This window comes from Talpa europaea (genome assembly GCF_964194135.1).
Source record: "Talpa europaea genome assembly, chromosome: 12".
In the NCBI taxonomy this organism is placed as follows: domain Eukaryota; kingdom Metazoa; phylum Chordata; class Mammalia; order Eulipotyphla; family Talpidae; genus Talpa; species Talpa europaea.
The window spans coordinates 52836666-52863975 of NC_140079.1; the positions used below are offsets into that span (position 1 = coordinate 52836666).

Below are 27310 nucleotides of genomic sequence, written 5' to 3' on the forward strand. Positions count from 1 at the left end.
ATTGAACAGATACATTCTATATTCTTTTCTTTAAACATTTATTTATTTATGCATACAAGAAGGGGGGTACAGGCCAGAGATGCGGGGGCCGGGGGTGACAGGATTCACCAGAGACAGAGTGGGGAGCAGAACAGGCAGATCTACTGGAATACACTGCTGAGGGGAGTAGCAGGTGAGTCAGGAGAGGTCTGCTGTACCATGTGGGTAGCTCCCTGGCTGGCCAGGGACCCAATTTGTGCTGCAGAGGCTGCGGATAGCTTCACAGTACTGTGTTTAACCCCTTGTGTCACCAGGGAGCTGCGGATAGCTTCACAGTACTGTGTTTAACCCCTTGTGTCACCAGGGAGGCCTCATTCTATATTCTTATGGTAACTGATATAATAAAAAAATAATAGCAGCAGCTTATAATTAGGCAGCAACTTCCAAAGTATTTTCTCATTTGGTCCTCATAACAATCTAAAATTACATTTTTTCGTGAATAATGGCATAGATAATGTTGAGAAGTTCTTTCTATACAAAAGATTTAAAGTGTCTGAAAGGACATCTTTAAATATCTCTTCTGTGCTGTAGATATTGTTAGTCAGTCTTTTCCATTAAACAAAAATTGCACCATTAGAATGATGGGGTCCTCCAATATATTTGGTTGGCTCATATACATGTTGAAAAAAATTAAGGCCTAAGCCCCACATCCCATTGGCAGATATTTCTTGAGTGGACCAAGTGAACTGGCCCCTGATTGCCGCTGCCCATCTCGGCTTGGTGCCCTGCCTACTCCAACCCACACTTACCACATGTAGTCTTGTGAATTTTTACACACACTTTTTTTTAACTTCCCAGCCTCTTCTGCCTTTGAATTTAAAGCCTAGGGAGAGCTCCTCAGTAATTAATGCAACATCTCAATAGTTCTTAGATTTCAGGCAATCATCATGTTTTGGGAACGATGATTATGGAACTGAACTACTTCATCTTAGTGAAAACAGAAAGCACCATGAAAAGACAATTCTTTCATTTGCTAAGATTTTAGCAAACATGAAATTTATTGGCAAACATAAGAATTGCCTTTTTATGTTTGTTTTATTTTTTTATGTTCTTTTTTTTTTGGCATGATCGTTAAGTACTTATGAAAAATAGCAAGAAAAATATATTGAAATATATTTGTAATGGAACTCTTACTTTTTGTTTTAGGTGTTTTATTAGGTTAAAAGTAATCTGGCACTCAAAAATTATTTTGACTTTGCATTCTATGTAATACATGTCCATTTATCATCTAATCTGATCAATATATCTATTTTAGGTCACTGAAATGATTCTGGAAATGTCTCTTGAAGTTTGGTAAGTGCACTTATTTCATTGGATAGAAAATATTGGGAGTGATCTCCAGACCTATTTTAATTGATTTAAAGAATGTATTTTTATATGTGAAATAATAATCCTGACAGCTTGGTGTTCTTCTCCACCCCCATTTTCTTATACTCTCTCCTAGCTAAATGACATTTTTAAAAACTCGCAAATATACCATTCTTTGCTTCCATTTTTTCAGTTGGTGATTAATTGATGTCAGGGTAAGAACTTTTAGAAAGGGCCTTTCCTCTAGAAAATTGAAGCTATCAGATGGGGATGAAAATGGTGTGAAGTAAAGTGTGGAAGGGCCCAATTGGGTATGGTAGATGTGGTCACATATACTTGAAGTGATGTGAACCTATACCTCCAAATCATACGATGTTGTACACCAATATTCCCCCAATAAAAAAAGACACAATACAAAAAATAAAATAAATGAGATTTTTCTTCTAGCTATTTTTGGACTAATCTCTCTGAACAGCTATATTCATTGCTTTGTTCATAGATTTTTTTTTTATTCCTGCTTTTTTTTTTATTCCTGCTTTTTGTACTTAATGTAAAATAATGATCAGTATAGCATATTATAGGAAAGATTGATCCCAGAATAAAAACTGGATTTAAATCTCCCCCCACTAATTATGTTAAAGCTGAAAAATTTCTAATTACATTTTTACTCATGTAAAATAAGAGTACTTTATAAGCAGCTCTATTGTAATGATTCAATCAGATGTTCTTTCTAAAGAGGATATTTTTAGGAAACTTTTCCACATTCTCATAGTGTTACTTTTAGCGATAGTTTCAAAAAATGGAAGCAACCTTAATGTTAATGGGTAATTATACTATACTCATATAATGAAAATGTTCCATAATAGTAAAAATATTTTGAAGTAGTTCTACTTATATAAACAAATGAACCTCAAAAACAAAATGGAAAAAAATTTTACTGAATATATACTGTTTCTAGCATTTATTTTAAGTCTATAAAATGATTTTACATGTTATGTAAAGACTGCATGTATATTGCAAAATTTTGAATCAATACATTAGAATAATAAAAAAGCAAGCTTAGGGAAATAGTTTACTCTGAGGAGCAGGAAAGGAAGTGGAAATGAAATTGAGAGGGATTCAGAGATACAATTGTGTGGGTGGGATTTTTATTTTTAAAATGGTTAAATGACAACAAACCTAATATATTGTAATAATAATAGTAATAGAAAAAGAATTTTCTCCAAGACTTGGCTTAAAAAATAATGTTAATTCACTATCTTACTCTTTCCCCTCATTACATAATCTTTATAATAAACAAAATTAATAATTGTGTAATCCAAATCTTTGATATATAATTTAATGACCACTTCCTTATTACTGAATATTATGATTAAGTGAAATTTTCAAAAATTTCAGTTACTTAAAGTAGATATCCCAAAATACAATTACGGGGTAAAAGGGTGCACACATACGTAATTTCTTTTTGATGTTCATTGCCTGACCATTTTTCAAAGTATATTGTGAATATGCATTCCCAAAATAAATGTATGAGAATAGCAATGTCACAGTCATTTTCCAGAAAATAGATATTTAAAATATTTTTAAATATTGCCTCAATACATTTTTTAAAATTATTAGTCATACTATTTTTTAAAATTTTCATGGAAATTAAATATTTACAGTTACATTTTTCAGTAACAATCATACCTCTTCTTTTTTGGGTTATTTAATTTGTTCTTTAGCAAGTAGTAATTAAAATATTATTTGTAACAATCAAATATTACCATAGAATAAACAACCCAGACCTCCCCTGGTGGCGCAGCAGTTGAGCGGTAGGCTGCGAAGCTGCCCACAACCGCTGCAGCGCCGGTTCGATCCCCGGCTGCGGAGCGAGGGTTCCGCATGGCGCACAGACCTCTCCTGCCGCACCCACTGCTCCCCTCATCAGTGTCCTCCCTCTGTCTGCCTGTTCTGCTAGAATTCTCTCACCCTCCCGCACTTCTGACTGTACCCAGTGCTTGTATAAATAAATAAAAATAAAATCTTAAAAAAAAAAATACACAGCCCAGAGGATTGACATCTCTTGTTCTATAGTTCACAAAGAAGAAATATAATGACCAAGTGGAAATTAGTTTGAATTTCTAATTCAAAATAGATAGACTTAAATTTAATTCATTCTTAGAGAAAAGACTTTTATAAATGTTAGCAAGATCATATTTTATTAGTGATAGACTTTCTACATTTTGGATTATTCATAGCACATTATAGAATATTAGTGGTTTTTTGTATACTATTTTACTTATTTACTTGTTAATTTTTTAATAATATATTTTTATTGAACTACCATTATTTTACATACTTCTTCACTTTTTTTAAACTATAGATTTCTCCCCTCAAATGTAGTCACCATAATTCTCCCATTACCGAAGCACCCATAGTCCTCCACCATAGTCCCTTATGCTCTTCATTCCTCCTTTTCCCTCCTGCCCGCCCCCCCAATACTTCAGATCCATAGTCAGTTTTCAAGAGTTGGTTTTAAAATTTGTAAACTTGGGCCTCCCCGGTGGCGCAGCAGTTGAGCACTGGGTTACGAAGCTGCCCACAGCCTCTGCAGCACTGGTTCGATCCCCAGCCACCAGGTGAGGGTCCCACATGGCACGCAGACCTCTCCTGCCGCCTGCTGCTCCCCTCAACAGTGTACTTCATCCGTCTGCCTGCTCTGCTCTCTGCTCTGACTCTGGTGAATTCTCTCACCCTCCCGTGCTTCTGACTGTACCCATTGCTTGTATAAATAAATAAATAAATAAATAAATAAATAAATCTTTAAAATAAATAAATAAATAAAATTTGTAAATTTGAAACTTGACCATAGATCTAAGGCATACAACGGGCAGGGAGGGGGGGAGGGAGAAGGGTCAAAACAGGGGAGGAAAGAACTCAAGGGACTATGGTGACAGTTCACAGGTGATGTGGAAGAACCATGGGTCCTACACCTGAGGGGAGAAATCAAATATTGTACAAAACAAACAATGATATAAGAAAATAAATAAATAAATTTTTTAAAATTAAAAGTTTGTCTTTATATATACTATTTTTATTTTTTTAAGATTTATTTTATTTATAAAGCAGCAGGTGAGTCAGGAGAGGTCTGTCACGCCATGTGGGTGTCTCCCTGTCTGGCCGGGAATCGAACCCGAGCTGCAGAGGCCGCAGACAACTTCACAGGACTGCGCTCAACCTGCTGCACCACCTGGGAGGCCCTATATATACTATTTTTAAATTCAGTACTTCAGTAGATGGTTTTAGAGTTCAGTATTAGGACCGGTCTTTGTGTGGCATTGGTACATGGTGGTAAGCACATCACCCATTTGTCCTGTGATCAAACCTCTCAGAGTTTAGTTTTTATTTTTTATTTATCGAGATATAACTGAAACATGACACTACATTAGTTTCAGATGAAAGCATAATGCAACAATATTTCTATCTATTGCAAAGTGATCACTATGTAAGTCAGGCTAACATTTGTCCTCAATTTTTCTTCTTGTGATAAAGGCTTTCATCAGAGCCTCAGATTTTTTGATCAGTAAAAACAATTTGCAGAAACAATAGTCTATTGCATATTAATGTGCAATATTTATTCCTATAATTGTGGCAGTAATACATGTATAATTCCTACCATGGTTTCTGGTGTGGTTTAGGAGATTCTAAAATACTCCAGAGGTAAACTCATTTGTGGTTGTCTATGATTCTACTAGAAATTCCTTTCTTTGTCATAGGGAGACATCCATTAGACAAGGTAATTTATTGATATTTCTGCAAGTATGCATTTCGAACACAGTCTCTTTGGGTTTCTGTCTTGTAGGGGAGAAAGGGTGAGGGACACAGGGGAAGCGATTCTTTATCAAGTAAGCTTTTGAATCTACATGAAATGGATTTCTTTTCTGAAACATTTCCCAAAGTCTTTACTGTCATAAATATCTTCATACCAAAGATGACTGTTGTTGTGATTTTTTTTTTTTAAAAACATCTTTTACTCCTTGTTTTCTAAAAACAGGCCTTGGAACATCTGATCTCAAAGAGTCATCATTTAGTACTCTTGTTTTAGATCCCTTCCTAGGAAATAGCTTCAAGGAATCCATGACCTTTGATCACTGTAGCTATCAGGGATGGATCGATTACAAGGCCACTGGGGACCACTGCTTATTGCCTGTTATTGTAGTATATGTTGTAATAAGTTATATGTAAATTCATGCCTGTTTATTGTGCACACAGCTCTTCCCCAGACCTCCGGTTCAGTATGGCTCTGTGTGATCAGGAGAAAATTTTCAGACAACAGAGAAAAGAAAACATAAAGGAGAACATGAAAAAACTCCTGGGCCCAAAGAACAGTGAAAGCTTGTGTTCTTCACGTGATGTGAGTCAAAATGTTTAAAATGTTATTTCAATGTAATAATGATTTTCTTTGGATGCTTTCTCCCATCTTTCACCCAAATTTGGAAATATTGATATTGAGCTTTATTTCTTCCATTTTTTAAGTTAAGGTGTTTTATAAATGGAATTGATTTTTAGGAAGAGCATCACAATTGCTGCCCATATTTAGATACTGATCAGATGTCGTCTTTAAAAAGCATATATTTATGTAAAAACAAGATATCCTATCAGTAGGAAAATTTTAACCTCAAGATTCAAAAGGATCATTGAATTAATTCTTTTCTTGATATCAGTAGATACCATATTGCACCCACCAATTTTCTACTACAATTCACCATTATCATCCTTCTAACTACCCTTCCCTTTCCCCTCTAACAACCACCATATTTTTCTCAGTGTAAACTTAATTCTGTTGTGTTTTGTCCTAATTTGTCAGTTAGTATTAACTAAAATTAAACAGCCTTGAAAATTATCAATATTAAGCAAGAAGAAAATTCTATTAATTTGATAATGATAATATGATCAACAAGAATTAGTAGATATAAATGGGGCAATAAAAGAAGATATTCCAAATTCTTTATATTTCATACTGCTGCAGGGCAGGGAGAGGGGTACCTCAGGACCCCCGCCAAACTACCTGCTCTAAATAGCTTCTGCCATCTCTGCATTAAGACAAAATGTGTAAGACCTTTAATGAAAAGGAACTTTAATACAATTAGTGAACAATAAAGAAAAGACAAAGAATATTGTTTCTAAATCAAGCACCCAAAGTTACCCATCCCCTTGTGGGTAAGAGTCTACCCACCCAAACATGATTGGCCCAGAGCAAGGCCCGAAAACCTGTCACAAGTCTAAAGCACCTTCCAGCAGGAACACATAGAAAAGCATCAGAAACAGCCAGATCGTTCTGGGGGGAAAGAGCAAAATCAAAATCAAGATGAAACGTGACGTTGTTAACCTCCCCACTGGTCTCCCACCCACATCCATTTCAACCAGTCCAGGACCAAGAAGCAAGTGCAGTTTCTTCATGTGTCTCTCTCCTCCATGTGCCTCCTCCAGGTCTCCCTCTGGCTCTCCATCCTGCTTCCCTCTTCTCGGGTCTCCTTTCCTGCTTCCTGTTCTCCCCACTCAGTTCCACCTTCTTTGGGTGGGGCAGGGAACCTGGACCCTCCCCTTTTTCCTGGGCACCACCCTGTTACATTACCAGAGAATTAAAAGGAATATCATTCAAAATTGACGAAATAGTTAAAAACAATGTTTTTTTAAGTTATGGTGCTTATTAATGTTTTTACAACTCTAATTATAGCCATCTTAAAATTAAAATATTTTTGTGAAGAAATATTAAAGTGTAAACCTTTAATTATACTTTAATTTATTTTCTTTCCTTTGAATTCCAGCAGAATATAGTAAATTTATGAACCAATAACTTGTGCTGTGCAATCTACTTTTTAGCTTTTTATCCATTCATTTATCCCTTCACCTCTCTCTCTCTCTCCTTTCTTCCTTCATTCCTTTCTTTCTTTAGCTCTATCTACCAAATGATGATTCTATTCATGCATCCATCCACCCATCTATCCACACATCTATCCTTCCATCCATCTGTTTATCCACTGGTGTATCCTCCTATATGAAATCTGAAAAAAATAAATAACTGCAATGATGTTTATCATATGGTAATTATAAAATTTCTTATTGGCATATCAGTAATTTTTTACTTATTTTCTTTGAATTTTTCTGCTAATTGAATATTTTAAATGAGCATTATTTTTAGAAAGTTACTTTTTTTGGTGACTGCCTAACACATATGTACATACTCCTTTGTGTATACACACACACACAAACGCACACCAGGGGCTCAAGATTATTGTAAATTAAGGGCAAAACACCATTGGAAATGAGACATAAATTCTAACTAAGGAAATCATGTGGGACAACCATCTTCCATGTGTGCTCACAGATTTCCAAAGGTATTTTTATGTGGGTGCTTGGGTGGGAAGCCAGTCTTTTGAGGTTATTGTGGTTCCTGTCATTCATCTAAGATAAAGTGATGTTTATGGGGAGCTGTTACTGAGAGGAAGCTAAGAGCAGAAGTGAAAACTCCATTGAAGTTTCAATTTTTATAAAACAATGGAGACTTCTCTACTCTGTATCTCACTTGTCATCAGACAAATCTCAGGTAGAATTTGTGGTTGATTATTGCCTCAGGATAATAAGTCCTTGAAGACACTTCCTTTTCTACAAGTGACTCAGAAGTTTCTAGCTTCTAGGGAAGGTTTTTTTGTTTCTTGTGTTTTTCACATATCTATAATCAACCACTCGGCTGTCCATACCTTATTTGATATTGTTGTACCCTTGGAAGAGAAAAATGACATTCTGAATTCCTTTCATTTCTGTCTTTGTCATGTATTGAGACACTGCCCTAAGTACTCTCGAGGTTAATACAACTGAAATACTTAAGCCTGAACAGTCAGTTTCCTCAGTGAGTTTAAATTTTAATTGGGGAGAAAGAAATTTAAGCAGATATCACAGTGATGTGGTAACTTCTTTGAAGAAGAGGAATGTAAGGACTTCCAACACAGTGACTTGCAGTAGAGAGGATGGTGATGGGGTTCAGGACATGCCACCCCAAAATGTAGCACCTTGACATATGGAATATTTTAGGCTGAAGAAATCTGGGCAAATTGGAGAAGCAAGAAAGTCTCTCTGACCTTTCTTCGCTGACTCAGATCACAAGACCTTGTATGAGGGCTATATTCCTTTTACCTGAATAAAGGAGAATCCTTATTTCAAAACAGAGACTCTGAGAAGTATCTAAACAAATAGGCCTTATTAAAGTTCCTGCAGTTTACCCTGCTTTTGTCCTACTCTCTGACCTATCATGTTTATACATATATTTATACATTACCCCTTCTTCATCACAACTAGCATAAAAATACTCAGGCCCTGTTTCTGAGGTATTATGAAGTCTCCCTTGCCATGTAAAATTTAGATTGAATAAATAAATATGTATACTTTCTCCTGTTATTCTCTCTTTGTCATTTTAATTTTCAGACTCAGCCAGGGAACCTAAAAAGGTTGACAAAATCTTTTCCCTACAAGGGAAAATCCTCTTTGAGTCTAAGACTGTTTGGCAGGAATTGGATGAGTTTGCTGGAAGAAATAGAAGGAAAATTCCATTGATTCATGTTCATCAACTTCATTTGGGAGACTCCTTACAATCTTAGTGTTTCCCTGCCTGTTTGCTTTCTACATATTTGCAATAATTATTTTCTTCACTCCCAGCTGTGAACTCACCCTCTGCTCCCTTTACTGCTCATAGAATGGTCCCCTAAAGGAAGAGAAACTAAAAGTCATCAGATGACAAAGCCTTCATTTCTCACGGTAGGATTGAGAAGCTCCCTGACCTAAATTTATCCTTTGCCACTTCCCTCTGAGTTCAAGGGAGGAAATGAAACGGTGGTTTTTCCTTCAAATGCAGATGCATGTCAGATATGGACGGTAATCCCCTTTAGGGACCCCCAATATATCAACTGTCGAGGCCTCCCTGGGCCACCCCCACCTCTACTGTCTGCCTGTCCCTCTGTGAGAATACATCATTTAAAAATATAAACTTGATGTAAACTCCAACATAAACAAAATAACCTCCCAGGAATGTGCATTCCTTCGCCCTTCTGGTCCCTTTATCTTCACAAACTCCTCCAAAGTTTTCTACCCAATCTTATTCTGTTTTCCCACTTTCGTCAGGTTCCTGTCCTCCTCATTGCACTTAGCAGCTCCACCCGTCGCCCGTGGTAACTAGTAGACACAGAAGCACACCTTCTGCCCTCTATTACCTAACCCTGCAGCTGAATTAGCAAGTGTCTCCCTACTTTCTGAAATAGTCTCTATTCTTGCTGCTAGCTTCTAGTATTCAACAAGCCGGTTTGATTTTCTTTGCCACATCTTCCTCCTCTGGGCATTCTTTAAGTAGAGGATCCTCAAGACTCAGAATTTTCTCTCCCTGCATGGTGTCCCCCAGTGCCCACGTGCTGAGGATTGTGAGTGACAGTCAGCCACTTAGCACCCCCTTCTGAGCCTGAGGCCTGAACATTTACCCTGCCTAGATCTCTTCTATGTGCTCCTCACGTCTTAGATGCTGCATGTCTAATCTGAACAGACTCTCCTCGCCTGTACTGTTGTGCCTACCTGCTCACCCACCTTCTGACTTTCTATTCACACTGAAGTCAGAGTGATCTTTTAAGCACAAACCTGATTTAAAAACTCAATTTTATTTTTTTAATTTTTTAATATTTTTTATATTAATTTTTTCATTGTTTACATTTTTAAACAATATTTGCTTCCCCCCACCCCCTCCTGTGTAGTCGCCATAGAGTTTCCTTCCCCAAGGCACCCGTGCACCATCACCTCAGTCCCCTGTGCTCCTCCCTCCCTCCCTCCATTTCCTCTCCCTCCTCTTTCCCTGCAGGATGCCTCTGATTTATAATTGTCCATTTTGCTTTGTTGTGTTTTGTACTGTTATTATTTTTTTACACTGATGTCTTATTTGGCTCCCCTATATTCCTGCTATAAGTGAAAGCATCTGATATTTTTCTTTTTCCTTCTGGCTTATTTCACTGAGCATAATTCCTTCTAGCTCCATCCACGTTGCTGTGAATAGCATGAGTTTATCTTTTTTGAATGCTGAATACTATTCCATGGTGTATATATTCCACATCTTCTTGATCCAGTCATCTGTTTTTGGGCATTTGGGTTGTTTCCAGGTTTTACCTATTGTAAATAGTGCTGCAATACACATAGGGGTACAGGTGTTCTTTTGAATCAATGTTTTTGTGCCCTTTGGGTAGATCCCTGGGAGTGGAATTTCCGGGTCGTATGGAAGCTCCATTTTTAGTAGACTGAGGAACCTCCACACAGCTCTCCATAGTGGTTGGACCAGTTTGCACTCCCACCAGCGGTGTAGGTGTAGGAGAGTTCCTTTTTCTCCACATGCTCGCCAACATTTGTATGCAAATATCTTTTTTTTTTTTTTAACAAAATTTTAAATCTTTCTTCTGCTTTTAGGATCTTGGATCCATACATTCCTCTAGTTTTGTTTTGTTTTTTATTTTTTGACAGTCCATCCCAAATTCCCCACTCCTGCCAACCCTCATGAGGTGCTGCCCCTCCCCACTTCCTTCCACTCTCTACACAACCCTTTCCCACTTGGCGCCTTTCCACACATGGTTGTTTTCCCAGCAGAGCGCTTCTCCTGTGCTCTCCTCTCCTCCTACCACCATGTGCTTTTCAGTTACCTGCCCCCCTCCCATTCTTTACTCAGTACAGTAAGACCCTTCTCTGACACTTTCTCCCTCAACTCCGGTAGGGTCAGGAATAGACACTGTGCAGGTTTTCTGATCCAGCAGACTGGATGAAGGAGGAGTCAGAGTTCTTAGTGGCTTTTTGTAGGTCTTTTATTGGGATTACCAGGTACATGGCAGGCAGGGGTGCTGGGGGGCCGGGAGTCTGGCAGGCCTCCCAGCCCCCAGCAAGTCTTTACTCTTTCTGGGCTCTCCAGCCTTCTCTCTGCTTCTCTGCTCTTGGCTTCTCTTTCAGCTTCTTTCTCTGCTTCTGCTGGCGTCCCCGTGACGCCGCCCTTAAAAGCACAGTCTGAGCCCAGGTGAATCCCATCTACCTATGCCCACACCCTACTCCAGGTGCCCGCCATCAGGCATGCATTCAGGACCGCAAGGATCTATCATCTGTCCTGATGGCGGGAGGGCAGAAAAGCCTGACATTTTTCCTTTACCCTACAGTCCACCCCCTCAGGGTTTTCTGCCATATAGTCTTCATATATACAATTTTCTTAGCAAACATAAACAATGCAGCCATGGCCCACAAAAGCAAATACATCACAATATAACAACAAAATACAACAGAATACAAATAAGTCCAGGCAGGGCCCCAACCTAGTGCAAAAGACAATTATTGGAACCAGCAGATGAGCCACCAAATCTGCTGCCAAAGGCACTGCTCATACGTGGGAGGGGAATCACTCATGGCATCTACTGTAACACACCAGGAGCCATCAGGCTTCCTGGCCTTCTCTGGCTGTAGTCTCGGCTACAAGCCACACATCACATCCACCCCCAGGATGCACTAGCTCTGGGATTGGCGATTCTATTCTGTTGGGGGTAATCGCCAACCCTCAGGGCTTCTGTCTGCAGTCGCTCCAACACTCGGCCTTCATAGCCACCAGTGCTACTCGCAGACCCCTGCACTCAGGCCAACCCACTGCACAAGCACATGGGCCGGGGATCCAAACTCTACATTTGGCTTGGGCTCCACCCCAAGCCACGTTCCCCACCTGTCCCCCAAGGACGGGTTCCTCAGCTCCTCACCCTCACTCGACAACGAGCAGGGCATCACCCACAGGTGATTTTACGAGACTCACAGGTCTTCAGCATACTCAGGCTGCTTAACAGCCACTCAGGGTTTCCCAAACTTAGCATTAGCACCAGCTTTTGCCTTCTCAGTTGGCTTTTCTCCTCCGCCTGGCTGCTGGGCATACACAGGCTGCTTTTGGCCATCAAGGCCCACTGGCTACCCCCAGATTCCCATCTCCTGGGGTTTACAAACAATAGCATCCTCCCCCAGGGTCCCAAAACAACATTAACTTGCCAAAGTTCCTCCGCCTTCTGGTGGGATTGTCAATCCAAGTTCATCAGTCCAAGTCCATTAGTCCAAGTCCGTTGGCCTCTCCCTGCATCAGCACCGGTGAGCTCCGAATCGTGGTCCTCTCCTCCCCGACAATTCTGCTGCCTCAGCAGTTGTTGGCTGGTCCTTTCAGGTGTCACTGGCTGGTCCTCTCGGGCGTCTCCTCCTCCAGGCGTGGTCTTATTCCGTAGCTCCCGGACCTTGTCCATCAGTCCCTCCAGGTCTTCGGAGGGCTCCATACCCGTCTGCATGGATCATCTTGCCGACTTACGCCAATTGTAGGGTCAGGAATAGACACTGCAGGTTTTCTGATCCAGCAGACCGGATAAAGGAGGAGTCAGAGTCCTTAGTGGCTTTTTGTAGGTCTTTTATTGGGGCCAGGTACATGGCAGGCAAGGGTGCAGGGGGCCGGGAGGCTGGCAGGCCTCCCAGCCCCCAGCAAGTCTTTACTCTTTCTGGGCTCTCCGGCCTTCTCTCTGCTTCTCTGCTCTTGGCTTCTCTTTCAGCTTCTTTCTCTGCTTCTGCTGGCATCCCCGTGACGCCGCCCTTAAAAGCACAGTCTGAGCCCAGGTGAATCCCATCTACCTATGCCCACACCCTGTTCCAGGTGCCCGCCATCAGGCATGCATTCAGGACCGCAAGGATCCATCATCTGTCCTGATGGCGGGAGGGCAGAAAAGCCTGACATTTTCTTTACCCTACAACTCCTCACCCCCAAGTTAAGTCTCTCAGTTATATTGTCTGTGGCCCCCTTAAGCATGTTATCTTCTTAGCATTTACCATAATTGTACTTAAACAACACTTCTGCAGCCATTTATTCAATGTCTGCTTCTCCATTAGAACATAAGTTTCAGGGGGACCAGTACTATGTCTGGCTCACTCACCTTTCTGTCTCCTTCCCTAACCTAGCTCCCAGCATCTGCCAGATGCCCAGTGAGACTTGTTGTGTGAGAAAGGGCACAGATTTCAGCATTGCCTCCAGGGGATGAGTTAGCTGCAAAGACAGCTGTCAGAAAGGAGACACAGGTCGAGTAGGTTGGGGTGAGAAGGTTCCATTAGGAATTGCTGAATTAGAAATATCTGGGACACATTGGTGCAGACTTTAACTTGGCCTTTTTCTCAGGTTTTCCTTTTTAAAAGGAAAGTTGCTGGGCCTCCCTGGTGGCACAAGGGGTTAAGCACAGCACTGTGAATCTATCCGTAGCCTCTGCAGCACAAGTTCGATCCCCAGCAGCCAGGGAGCTACCCACATGGTGCAGCAGACCTCTCCTGTCTTGCCTGCTGCTTTCTTAGCAGTGTATTTCGGTACATCTGCCTGTTTTCCCCACTTTGTCTCTGGTGAATCCTCTCACCACCCCCTTCCCTGCCCCTCTGGCCTATACCCCAGTTCTTGTATGCATAAATAAATAAATCTTAAAAAATAAAATAAAGTAAATAAAACAAAGTTACTGTGATAGCCTCTGGGTGCTCCTCCTTTGGTGGGAAGGAGTCTTCCTGGGAGAATGAAACTTAGACTGATGTTCACATGAATTGGCCTACAGCACAAAGGGAATGAGGTCATGGTGCTTTTTCTGTGGGACAGCCTTCAAAACTATTAAAGTCATGTATTTGGAAGTCATTCCTAGAGTTAAAAGTTTTGTTGTCTTGGTTTTGGCAAAAGACTTTCCTTTTAGTAGAAATCATCAGCTTAGAAGCATTCAGCACCTCCCATTCCCATAACACAAGTAACATTTCCCCATTTTCATATCATTCCTGGGCATGTCATTCCCTATTCCTGTTCTCCCAGCCAAGATCTTCACTTTCTATGCAGTGCTGGCTGAAGGGCCTCCTTAAGGCAGGAAGGAGGGACTGTGGTAGCTGTTTCTGTAGAAAAGGAGAAGGCGAGGAGGGGGGGAGGGAGAGGAAGAAAAGAACAGTCTTACTCAAATTTCAGTGCAGAAACAGCCTGTTTTGTTCCCAATTTTCAACAAATAGATAACATCAAGTTTAGGACCTTTAGAATTAAAAGGTGGAATGAATTTGGGCAATATGAATTTAGATGAGTTGCTTCATTTTTGTATTAATTTGTAAAATGGAAGCAATGTCTCTTACTAGGTTCAAAGGATGAGAAGAATGTTTTAAAAGCATCCCACAGGCACTGTGAAAAGCACAGGCAAATTACTCAATAATATAATATCTACACTAGATATTCTTGAGTGTTGCTATTCTGTTGCAAAGCGCTGCAGAACATGATTGTCAATTTACTAAAACCTTAGCTTTTCTGTCTGGATAATAAATTAGTCAAATAGTTAAGATTTCTTATAATATAAGAGTTTTAAATTTTGTGTTGATTTTAATCTCTTAGGAGGAAGTCTTTCTAAAATACGTCATTCCTGGCCCAGCTTAAGTTGATCTGAGAGATCTCGTATCTTGTTTCCATTGCAATCAACTGCATTTCCTCCATGCTCTGTATATTCACTTGAAGTAATTTCTTCACATCATCTTGTTAATTGAAATAAAAGTTCCAGGGTCTCCCTGGTGGCTCAAGGGGTTAAGACGCAACACTATGAAGCTATCCGTAGTCACTGCACCAAGAATTCGATCCCCAGGCAAAGAGGTGACCCACATGACACAGCAGACCTCTCCTGTCTCGCCTGCTGCTCCTCTCAGCAGTGTATATCAGTCAGTCCAACTGTTCTGTTCCCCACTCTGTCTCTGGTGAATCCTCTCACCCCCCGCATCTCTGGCCTGTACCCCAGCGCTTGTATAAATAAACAAATAAATCTTTAAAAAAAAAAGGAAAAGAAATAGAAGTCTCCATGATAGTTAGGCAAAGACTTTATTAGATAATCAAAGTGAGGATACCAACCCAGGAAACAGTTTAAACAGATTTTCATCTGTTAGAACATCTCCAATAACCACAAGTTTAAGGCCAGTGTATATACCTTGTTACATAGCAGCATGTGTGTAGGGGAGGAAAAAGAACTGTGAGTCATTGATCATAAAAATGTAATTATTCTTGACAGGGGCCTCTGCTTTTTGTCTGTAAGTTTAGATCTTTTGATTTCCTAGGTTATCGTGAAGAAATACGGAAATGCCGTCAGTGTGCAGAGCAGGGAAAAGCCTAGGGTGTAGACACTTACTGACTTCTAAAAAATGCATTATGGAGAAGCAAAGACTAGATAGATCCCCATTGTTAAAATCTACTTTAGTTCATCATTAGCAGAGGCTGAAAGGTTGGTTTACCCACAGGCATCAGATTCTTGTGTGACTTTCACAGAGCAGAAACTATTTTGATTTTAAAACTGTGCAGATGCCTTTGCTCTCTTGCCTGCTAAGCCAGGAAGGAGGCTGCAAAACATTCAGGACATATTCACAACTCCCTTCACTTTGGACTTTGTGGTTGTGCAATCCAAATTTTATTTTATTTATTTATTTATTTATTTATTTTAGTTTCTTTTTTATTATAAATTTTATTTTTATATTCCCATACAATTGCAACCCCCTTATTTTGACCCCAATCCCTAATCCAAATTTTAAACAGACTTGTTTTTGGAACAGTCTCTGGGTAGTGTCAATTTTCCATTGAAAAAGTGCTAAGAGAGCTTTGCCTGGTGGTGCAGGCGGTTGAGCGCGGTGCTATGAAGCTGTCCACAGCCGCTGCAGGGCCGGTTTGATCCCGGCCAGCCCAGCGAGGGTCCCACATGGCGCAGCAGACCTCTCCTGTCTCGCCCGCTGCTCCCCTCAGCAGTGTATTTCGTCAGTCTGCCTATTCTTTTCCCTTCTCTGGCTCTAGTGAATTCTCTCACCCTCCCGCGCTTCTGACTGTACCCAGTGCTTGTATAAATAAATAAATAAATCTTTAAAAAAAAAAAAAAAAGAAGAAAAAAGAAAAGTCAAATGAAAACCATTAGAACTCCCTCTCTAGGAAAATTGTAAGCCAGAAACAAAACTGCCATCCTGGAGGAATCATAAAAATTCATGGTACCATTAAGGACTTGAAAAATGCAAGAGTAGGGCCTCCCTGGTGGCACAAGGGGTTAAGTCTCAGTACTATGAAGCTATCCGCAGCCACTGCAGCACAAGTTTGATCCCCAGCCAGGGAGCTAACCCACATGGCATAGAAGGCCTCTCCTGTCTGGCCCACTGCTCCCCTCAGCAGTGTTCTTCAGTAGATCTGCCTGTTCTGCTCCCCACTCTGTCTCTGGTGAATCCTTTCACCCCCCTCCCACACTTCTACCTACACCCCAGCTCTTGTTCGTATAAATAAATCTTTAAAAAAAATGCAAGAGTGGGCTTCCCTGGTGGCTCAAGGGGTTAAGCACCACACTATGCAGCAATCCACAGCCTCTGCAGCATGAGTTCGATCCCTGCCCGCCAGGAAGAAACCCACATGGTGAGGCAGAACTCTCCTGTCTTGCCTGCTGCTCCCCTCAGCAGTGTATTTCAGTAGATCCACCTGTTCTGTTCCCCACTCTGTCTCTGGTGAATCCTCTCACCTCCCCTCACCCCCACATCTCTGGTCTGTACCCCAGCTCTTGTATGCATAAATAAATAAATCTTTAAAAAAAAATGCAAGAGTGGTGATTCCAACCACATCCCTATTCAGCCTACCTATTTGGCCTGTTGAGAAAACACATGGATCTTGGAGAATGACATGGATTATTATAAGCTTAAGCAGGATGGGGCTCCAATTATAGCTGCTGTGTCAGTTAGAGTTTCTTTGCTTGAGCAAATTATTCATCCTCTGATCCCTAGCTTGTAGCTATTGACCTGGCCAATGCTTTTTCTTCACCCCTGTTAATAAAGACCACCAGAAATAGTTTGTTTGCAGCTTTTCTTTCTTATCTCAGGGATATATCAACTCTGTACCCCTCTATCATAATTTAGTCCACAGGGGTCTTGATCACCTCTCCCTTTCACAAGATATCACACATATCCATTACATTAATGACAGTTTGCTAATTGGATCTAGCAACCAGTACTTTAGAAGCAGCAATTACTTTAGACTTATTAATAAGATAGTAGGAAATAAACCCAACATAAATTCAGAGCCTTATACTTCAGTGAAATTTCTAGGGATCCAGTGGTGTGGGGTTAGTCAAGATACTCCTACCATGATGAAGGACAAGTTGTTGTGTCTGTCCCCTCCTTCAGCCACAAAGGAGGCACAATGTTGAGTGGGCCTCTCTTTGGAGTGTGTCACTCTGCCGCATTTACCAAGTTATCTGAAGATCCAAAAATGCAGGTTTTGAATGGGTCCCAGAATAAAAAGAGGTTCTGTAGCCGGACCCACTCACTGGCTATGCAAGCTGCTCTGCCATTTGGGCCTCCTGATCATCTGGGCCCATTGGTGCCTGAATTGTCAGGGTCCGATGGTTGCCTTTAGCAGCCCCCTCTAGGTAAATTGCAGAACAGGCACTTAGGATTTTGGTGCAGGTCCTGTTAGCACAACAGCTACTGGGTGTCCTACTTTTAGAAAGTGAACATTTTACCATGTGTCACCAAGTTATCATGATCTGAGTTGCCCATCATGAACTGGGTATTATTCAGTCTGTCCAGCAGTAAAGTTAGATGTGCACATCAAATGGAAGTGCTATATATAAAATAAGACTGAACATGTCCTGAATATATAGCTAAGTTGCATGGGGAAGTGGCCCAAATGACCTCAGTGGTCATGGTTCTTTACCTGATGGGCGACTTATCCCTCCATTACTAAAGGGTCTGGGCCTTTATCTGTCCTGGGTCCTGATAGTTTTCCATTGACTTTACTCAGAGATCAGGCTACTAAGAGAGTATTACCTTGCCCATGACCAGTTGAGGTATCTGATGAAGGCAAAGGGGATGCAGAATGGGTAGTGTAAGAAGGTATTTAAAAATAATCAGCTATGACTATGTCACCAGTTATAGGAATGAGAACTACTATTGTCATGAGTATTTCTTCTTTAGTTTGTCATGAATATGTGCATGTGTATACACACAGAGATTCATGTTTAACTTAACAAGACATCAGGAAGAATAAATGTCATCTAAGTACATTGCATCCTCTTCTGGAGAAGGATTAGTACATTTCCGGTTGTACACAGGATAGTGGCATCATGTTAGCCAAAAGTTTGAACTTGTGATTATTTTTATTTGGAGATTGAGTATGACTTAAGGATATGTATGTGGATACCAAGTTAAAAAGTGGTGGACTTGTGATAGTTAACTTACGTATCAACTTAGAGGATGTTTCTCATGAATAAACATTCTAATCAGTGATATTTGCGTAAGCAGATTGCTGTCCACAGTGTGGGTGAGCCTCATTCAATTAGTTGAAGGCCTGAATAGAAAATTAGACCAACCTCCCCAAGCAAGAGGGCATTCTCCAGCAGACTGCCTTTGGACTAGAACCACACAGTTGGCTCTTCTGATAATGAAGTCTATTGATTCATGTTGCAGATTTGGACTTGGTATTGTCAAAATTGCATGAGTAAATTCTAGTGAACTAATTTACAATGATGATAAATAATAGATACAGAGAGAGAGAGAGAAATAAATCCTATTGGTTCTGTTTTATGGAAAATTTTGACTAATGCCAGAGCCAAGGGGACAAACGTCTTTATGTAATTATCAGACCTTAAGATCTTTGAAAATTTAAACAAATCCTTGAGCATGTAGTATTTCTTTTGCAAGAAAGGAAATTATCTGTAAGCCCACGTAGCAGGGCAATATAATTAAAAGAAAAAAAACAGGGTTTTTGTAACCCTGTTCATTTCCTGTAACCATATGAAAGAAGTATGAGAAATATTAATAACACAAAAATGCTATCATACAAATACGGGTGCCTTTAGGTCTAAATATAACCTATGAACTCCCAACAATGTTGATGTTTGGATTCTTTTAGATGTACAGCCAGAACTAACAGCTGCACCTTATAATTCCCCAGTTATTTCTTCGCAAGTTATTTCAGAATGACTAAGACTATTAAAATATCCATGTTTTTATCCACATTTTAAAATATCCACATATTCATAAAATTGTTGCATAAAATTGTGCTGATATCAATTGAATTGATACATGAATGTGAAATATAGTTTGGATAAATAGCCAGTGGTTTCTCTCAATAAAGATTTCTCCTTTCTTTTGGAATAATGTAAGAGGAATGAGCACTAATGTTGGTGGAGATGACACCTGATTATACTTAACTTATTAGCTTTATGCATGTGAACAAGGTATTATGTTTGCTTAACTCCTTATATGAGACACAGAAATTATAATGATCTCTTTTTGAGGACTGTGGAGCATGAAAAGAAATAAATTGAGTGAAAGTGTCCTCACTAGTGCCAAGCACACAACATTTTCTTGATAAGTCTACTTTTTCTTTAGTTTTAGATATCCTAGAGCAGTGATTAACTCTGTGGCCTCAGAAATCCTTTATCCACTTTAAAAATATTGGAAACTGGACCTCCCTGGTGGCACAAGGGGTTAACACACAACCTACAAAGCTATCTGCAGCCACAGCAGCTCGAGTTTGAACCTGGCCAGGGAGCTACCCACATGGTGCAGCAGACCTCTCCTGACTTGCCCACTGCTCCTCTCAGCAGTGTATTTCAGTCAATCTGCCTGTTCTGTTTCCCACTGTCTCTGGTGAATCCTCTCGCCCTCCCGCACCTCTGGCCTGTACCCCAGTTCTTGTGTGCATAAATAAATAAATCTTTAAAAAATATATTGGAAACTCCCAAGAGATGTTGTTCATATAGATCATATCTATCAGTGTTTGTCATACTGAAACTGAGAAAATCTGTTGGAGCATATATTTATTTAAATAAGTCCATTTCATATTAATATAAATTATAGTTTATGAAAGTAATTGTTTTCCCAAGCAAAAACCTGTAAGAAGAATGGCATTGTTTTACATTTTTATAAATATCTTTAATATTTGACTTAACAAAATGCAACTGGAATCCCAGGTCTCTTGAATTCACACTGCTTCTATATCACATTTCGTGTAGTCTCTGGAAAACCCCACTGTATACTCATGAGAAAATAAGAATGTGAAAAGGCAAATAGCATCTTAATGTTCTTATGAAAGTCATTTTGACTTTGTGGACTCCCGAAAAGCTCTGAGAGCTACTGCCCTATGGTACAGAGAAACTTCTAGCCGTGTTGGTTCAAGAGACGAAGGCATGACAATCTCTTCCTCTGCAAGCACACATGTGCTTTATTTATTGGCGGCCTATGCTGCTCTACTTTACTGTGAAAACTCTTCATTGATTCTCACTGCCTCCATTTCCAAAACACTCTTCTGCCCTCCCTTATTCCTCCCTGGTGAATAACAGTGCCTCTTTAAGAGTAAGTTCAGGTTGTCCTATGCACTATCTTTGTGCGTTGTTAGTAATCAATGTATTAATTAAAACGCTTTGACACTGTATTATCAAAAATACAGTTTCTCCCCCTTTATCTGTGAAGTCTACTCTGCCCCTCCAATTCCTCTAATGGGAATTGTCCACATCTCTGGACCCTATGTCCATCCAGCCTGGAGCACTTTATAGCAGAGAGGTATTATTAACCTAAGCCAGCATTTTTGTATAGGAAACATAATTTTCTTCTTTTCAAGGGATGAATGAACTTCATGATTACATAATTAAAACGAAAAGGATATGTTTTATGATTTTACTTTGCAAATGATCTCTGTGTTTCATTATTCCAGGTGCCTGTGGTGGCCATACTGGGCTCTGGTGGCGGGTTCCGAGCCATGGTGGGGTTCTCTGGGGTGATGAAGGCACTGTACGAGTCAGGAATTTTGGATTGTGCTACTTACATTGCTGGTCTTTCTGGCTCCACATGGTTAGTATACATTTTAAATCTCAGTTATATCACCCTAAATGTTTATCATTGATCAATATGAAACAATAAAAAGGAAAAGGTGATTTATGAAACTGAACATTAACTTCAAGTTACTGAAATGTTCCAGCTTGATATAGCAATTCACTCCTTAAAAATGTTTTTAAGGCAAATTCATAACTAACAAAGATTTTTCATAAATGATCATAAATGAAATATCATAAATTTCTCCTTTTAAGCCTGCTTGTAATTTAAAATGTAGTTAAATATATATATACATATCAATTAAAATAAGTCTATATAAAATACTCCACCCATAATTAATTAAATCTGCTGATTTGTCATCTTTCAGCAATCGTGTCTAAGTCTCCGTGATTCACTAGGTATTCATTTTCTTCTTTAGGGCAAATAGAATAAAATGCAAGATAATTCAGTACACAGAAGAGGGGAAACACCTTTTCAATGCAGAAATGTAATATACTTCACTGATTTGTATCTAACTAATTATGAAATTAATGCTTTAAATATGTTTAAGCTTACTACATTGAAAGAAGAGTGTTAAACCTGCATTTATTTCTTCGTATGCTGTAGATATCTTTTTTCACACGTATATAAAATGTTTTCAAAAAAAGATACTAAATGTTTTTTGCTCTGCCTACCTTTTTAGCACATTGGAAACCAAATATTGTCCTTGCTTAGATTTCCCAAATAAGAGTATCATCTTATTACAGCATGTCTGCTTTGATTTACAATGCTTTTTAGTCACTCAGCTATGGTAAAACTCTTCCATGACAAGATTGCTTTATATGTCTGTCATTTTTAAATGTTTGTGTCTTTTTATCCTTCATTTTTCCAGTAAAGAGAATTTGACTCAGAAGTCAAGTAATTTGTCCAAGGTCATCAGTAGGGTCACCGTAAACTCAAGCTTCTGTTCCTCCTATTTGGGATTCTCAACTAATCCACAGCCTTCCCTTAGACAGTTGTATATTGCACATACAGATTTACATTTAAATAATCTATGGTTTTTTCAATATTTGAACCAGATGCTGGAGCTAAGTAATGAAAACCTGGAACCATGGTTACCACCTTCTTTTTGAGTGTACCCTCAAAATGATTTATCTCTTTTGAAAGAAGGGTGTAGGCCATCATTATTCTTGTCTTTAAAGGAAAGAGCAGGCACCTGCCTGTTTAATGAGTAATGTGATGGGAAAATTTGGACCTTTACATTATTTCTCCGACTCAAGTATTTTGTTATTACTTGTCAGTGGTTTTCTTTCTTTGTTTTAACTACTTGTTAGAGCTCTATGGTCTGTCACTGATGAATATACTCAAGAAGCTCACTTTCTTAAACTCAATAAAGAAAGACCAGATTTGAGTGCTGGTTTGGGTGTATAAGAGTTTGTGTTTGGACTGGTTAGAGCTGCTGTCATTGCTTTGGTTAGATTTATAGATCTTACATAATGCTGTCAGGGTTCTGAAACCAAGTGTAATTAAAAGAATTTGAAATGTGATAGCCCAATCATTTAAATATTACAGGCCATGTGTTTATATATATATAAATGTTTGTTCTATCCTCAATGTCTGATTTTCCCAGAGATTAGCTTTATCTTATTTATTTCACTTCTTGAAAGTCTACTCATTCTACATTCCATAAACTAGATTTTCACCCAAAGACCACCTACTTTGCAAATAGAAGGGGGTCTTTTCTTATTTTTTTACTTTTCTTGGAAGTCAGGGAGAATTTAGTTGGAGGTTAAAATGCTTCACACCTTGATTTTCTTTCTTTCAAATCACTCCTATCATGCCTTTTTAAAAATCTGCTCTGATTTCTCCCTCCTCCACATATACCTTTTTGACATCCACTACTTTTCTCATTAATGTGAGTTTTCTGCCAGGACTCCCTTTTGTCTCATTATATCTTCTTGTCTACCCTTGGTAAAGTTGCAAACTTCTATCCAAACCAGTTCCTCCTACTGATAACTTAATTCAAGGAATTCTAGAACATCCCAAAAGTTAGTGAACCAGAGAGGGACAGAAAACCTCAATGAAGACTTCCAAGAAGCCATCAGAGAAGAGAATCAGGTACAAAAAACTCAAGGGTGGGCAGGGAGTAGTGACTATTTTAGTAGTAGCATTCATATGAATTTAACATTAATGTTTATGCCATTTAAAAAATATATAGTGAATATTTTAATAGCGTGGATACCTGTGAAAAGCTTAGCTTCAAAATAGATTTGGTAATCTTTGTAGTTTGAAAAAGATTTGTTACAAAACAAAAGTAAGGGGCATCTTTCATCATGAAATTGTAAGCATAAGAATCTAGTAGAACATTAGAGAGAAAGGTCAGAAGGTAAACCTAGTAAGAACCAGCTGTTTTTCAAGAAAGGAAATCTAGGACCCAGTGAAGGGTTTTTGTTTTGTTTTCAGAATTTGGGAGTTGAGCATTTTTGTAGTGTAAGGTGAAGAAGGCAGTATAGAAAAACAGATGAAAGGTAAAGACAGAACTGGATCATGGGTAGAAAAAGATCAGAGACAGGACCGATGAAAAGTGCTGGTGAAGCTGTTAACCATGGGGAAAGAAGATACTTCCTGAGACGGAAGGAAAGTCAGCCAGGATGATTCACGTTAGCAATTCTCTCTTGAAAAATATGGGTGAGAAGGTAAAAAGTTCAAAGGAAGGAATTCGGAAAGACTTGGAAAAACAAATTACACTCCTGTGTTGTGTAAGTTTTTACAGTCTGCTGATTATGACCATTGCTTGGCACGCATAATGTAATACGGAAATATCTGAGAAGCCCTGGACCTCCCAAAAAGCTTTTTGTGATCACTAGAAAGAATGTTACGTAGGATAAAATTTCCCTGTAACTGCTACTGCATTTGTTTCTGAAATTATTTTTGGATGATGCTTGTTATTCAATTAATGTAAAAGTATATATAAAACCAGGAGAACTGACATGAGTGAACTGGGAGGATCATGAGAGTGATCCTTGTTCTCTTATTTGGCACAGTTCCTTTTCAGTACAGCTGTTCACTGTTGGTATCTTGAGGGGCTATTGGATACTGCCTGCCGTGTGTGTATGGCATTCCCCCTTAGAGGAAAATGAGAACAGCTCCATACCCACACATAATGGAGCCAATTCATTAAACTGACTAAAATGCCTTTGAAGAATGAGAGCTTTCAGTTTGTATATTTTTCTCATTTTGTTTTTGTTCTCTAATTGCTTATTATTTATTTTTATCTTTTAAACAACCCTGTTTATTTTTTCATTATATAGGATTTCTCTCCTCAGGCATGGCCACCATAGTTTTCCCACCACCACAGTACCTATAGTCCTCCACCATAGTCCATTGTGCTTGTCTACCCTGTCTCCTACTCTCCTCCTCGCCCTCTCTGTCCCCTCCTGAATGTTTCAGATCTATTGTCTGCTTTCAGTTTTATCTTTGTCTGTGTCTTTGTTTGGTTTCTCTAGATTCTTGCAATGAGTGAAACCATACTGTATTTCTCTTTCTCCTTGCTCACTTCATCTAGAATAATCCTTTCTACTGCCATCTTTATTGCTGCAAATGGCCTGAGTTTATCTTTTTTGATCATTGAGTAGTATTGTATTGTGTATGTGTACCACATCTTCTTGATCCACTCATCTGTTCTGGGGGCATTTAGGTAGTTTTACTGTCTGAAGAATTTCTGGAACATTGAAAAATAAAACAAGTTTAATAAGTGTCACACAAGAGGTGATGGGTTAAAAGGTCAAGATGGGGCCTCCCTGGTGGTGCAAGGGGTTAAGCACTGCACTATGAAGCAATCTGCAGTCTCTGCAGCACAAGTTTGATCCCCGGCCGGCCAGGAAGCTACCCACATGGTGTGGCAGGCCTCTCCTGTCTTGCCCGATGCTCCCCTCAGCAGTGTATTTCAGTAGATCTGCCTGTTTTGTTCCCCACTCTGTCTCTGGTGGATTCTCTCATCCCCTGCATCTCTGGCCTGTGCTCCAGCTCTTGTATGCATAAATAAATAAATCTTCAAAAAAAAAAAAAAGGCCAAGGTATATGTTAGAGAAAACAATACTATACTGGTCTTGTTCACTAATGAATCTCTCCCACTTATCATGTTTGATGACTAAATGAAGACTTTATAAGTAACTGCATTTGTAAGAAAATTGATCTAGGAATTCTTTAAGGTTTCTGGATATTTGCTTGACTAACATCAAGAGTCTTCTCAAGTCATTCCAAATCTTAGCTGTGTATGAAATCATCTCTGACACTTTATAAGCACAGATATTCTCATTCAGCAAATCCTAAGAGGCCAGTCAGTGATATTTTAAAATATTGACCATGTGATTTGAAGGCAGGGACTGAATTAAGAATTTCCTCTTCTCTAGTATGCTTTAGCTTTTAAATTTTCACAACTAACTGAAAATGCTAACTGTGAAGCATATGGAGAGAATGAGGCGTTCCATCATATAAATGTGGTGAAAAATTAGAGGCAATATTTTCAGATTTATAGAGGTAAATTAACTTCTTATAAAGGTCCTCCTACGTGTAAGACAACTTTTGAAACAATTTGTATAATTGGGAGTCATTACTGATAAAGTTTAAAATCAGGGTGATATTTATGTGTTTTCAATCATAGCTCCGACACAGAAAACATTAATAGTTGAATCCTGCTTTGGTGCAACCAAGGAAACAAAAACGATATTTAGGAAAACTAGCCATTGCCTACTACTCCATATTTAGCTATCACCAAAGTCAAAATCCAAACCTTGGATGTCACCACAATGATAATATGAAAAGTCTGTCAACTCACACATAAGAATTTTAATGAAAGTCTCCCCTGGTGGCCCAGGCGGTTGACCACAGCGCTGTGAAGCTGTCCGCAGACTCTGCAGCGCTGGTTGGATCCCGGCCACACGGCGAGGCTCCCACATGGCATGGCAGACCTCTCCTGACTCGCCCGCTGCTCCCCTCAACAGTGTATTTCGTCAGTCTGCCTGTTCCGCTCCCCGCTCTGTCTCTGGTGAATCCTCTCACCCTCCCATGCATCTGATCTGTACCCTGGTTCTTGTACAAATAAATAATTTTTTATAAAAATAAAAAAAAAAGAATTTTAATGAATATGGGTTCAAAGATGCCAAACAGAGAACATTTACCCAGTGGGAATGGTTGAGGTATTCTAGGTCTTTCTGTCTCTCAATAGAGCTTGTGTTATCAAGCCAGTTACATTGGAAGGGAGAGAAAGAGGGAGATAAGGATGGAGGGAAGGAAGGAAGATTGAATTGATAACCTCTACATTTTGATCTCTTAAAAAGATCTACCTCTCTGTGGTACAGAGTTCTAGATTTTGGACAAATCCTTAACCCCAAAGAAAGGATTTTCTTAATCTACATTCAATGACTAACACTGGGAGAAAGGGAAGAGTTTTCAGATCTTGCTGCTTTCAAAGCCTTCTGGATTGCTAAGGGTAATCATAATGCAGAAGTGCTTTTTAAAATCACGAGTTAATTCATTTAAAGATCAAATATAGATGAGAGGGCATCAGATATAGATCATCATGTAAGTGAGATTTGAGTCATTACATCATCCTTCTGCACAGTTAAGAATAGTAACTTCCATTCGCCAAGTGATTATATCATTTCCTTTTCACCTACCATTTAAAATAAATCATTCCATGACTAAATTGATCTCTACTGACATTAGGTCTGATTCTCTTCTTATTTTACTTTTTTGTATTAAGGAGTGGATTTAATGTATCTTATTATGAAGTAAAACTGGAATACACACAATAAGGATAGAAATAAAGTGTAAAAATATAGCTACAAAATAGAGTATAAGCTAATGTTGTGATCTACAGCTTTGGAAGGCATCAGACACAAGCCTAGGTTTAAATTTTCTAGGATTCAAGACAAAAATCCAAATTATATATAGTTACATAATATACAGTTTGTAGCATTTTCATAAAGAATGAAACATATCTTAAATATTTCCAAAGCCAATCACCATATAGACTCAAACGGGTGTTTGATTTTTCTGTTTTTTTAATATGTTCTTAACTATATAT

General features: G+C 39.2%; 1 protein-coding gene across 2 annotated transcripts in view; it reads left to right on the plus strand.

The window, feature by feature from the left end:
- The window catches only part of PLA2G4A (phospholipase A2 group IVA), a gene marked incomplete at both ends in the record, with an annotated part of 113051 nt that overhangs the window by 41972 nt on the left and 43769 nt on the right, over positions 1-27310 (plus strand). Inside the window, 3 exons of one of the 2 annotated variants that reach the window (XM_084249715.1) lie at positions 1295-1332; positions 5602-5743; positions 21125-21261. In XM_084249715.1, the coding sequence (XP_084105841.1) occupies positions 1295-1332; positions 5602-5743; positions 21125-21261 (317 nt within the window). The remainder of the gene's footprint in view (positions 1-1294; positions 1333-5601; positions 5744-21124; positions 21262-27310) is intronic. The other variant, XM_084249716.1, reaches the window with a different exon arrangement.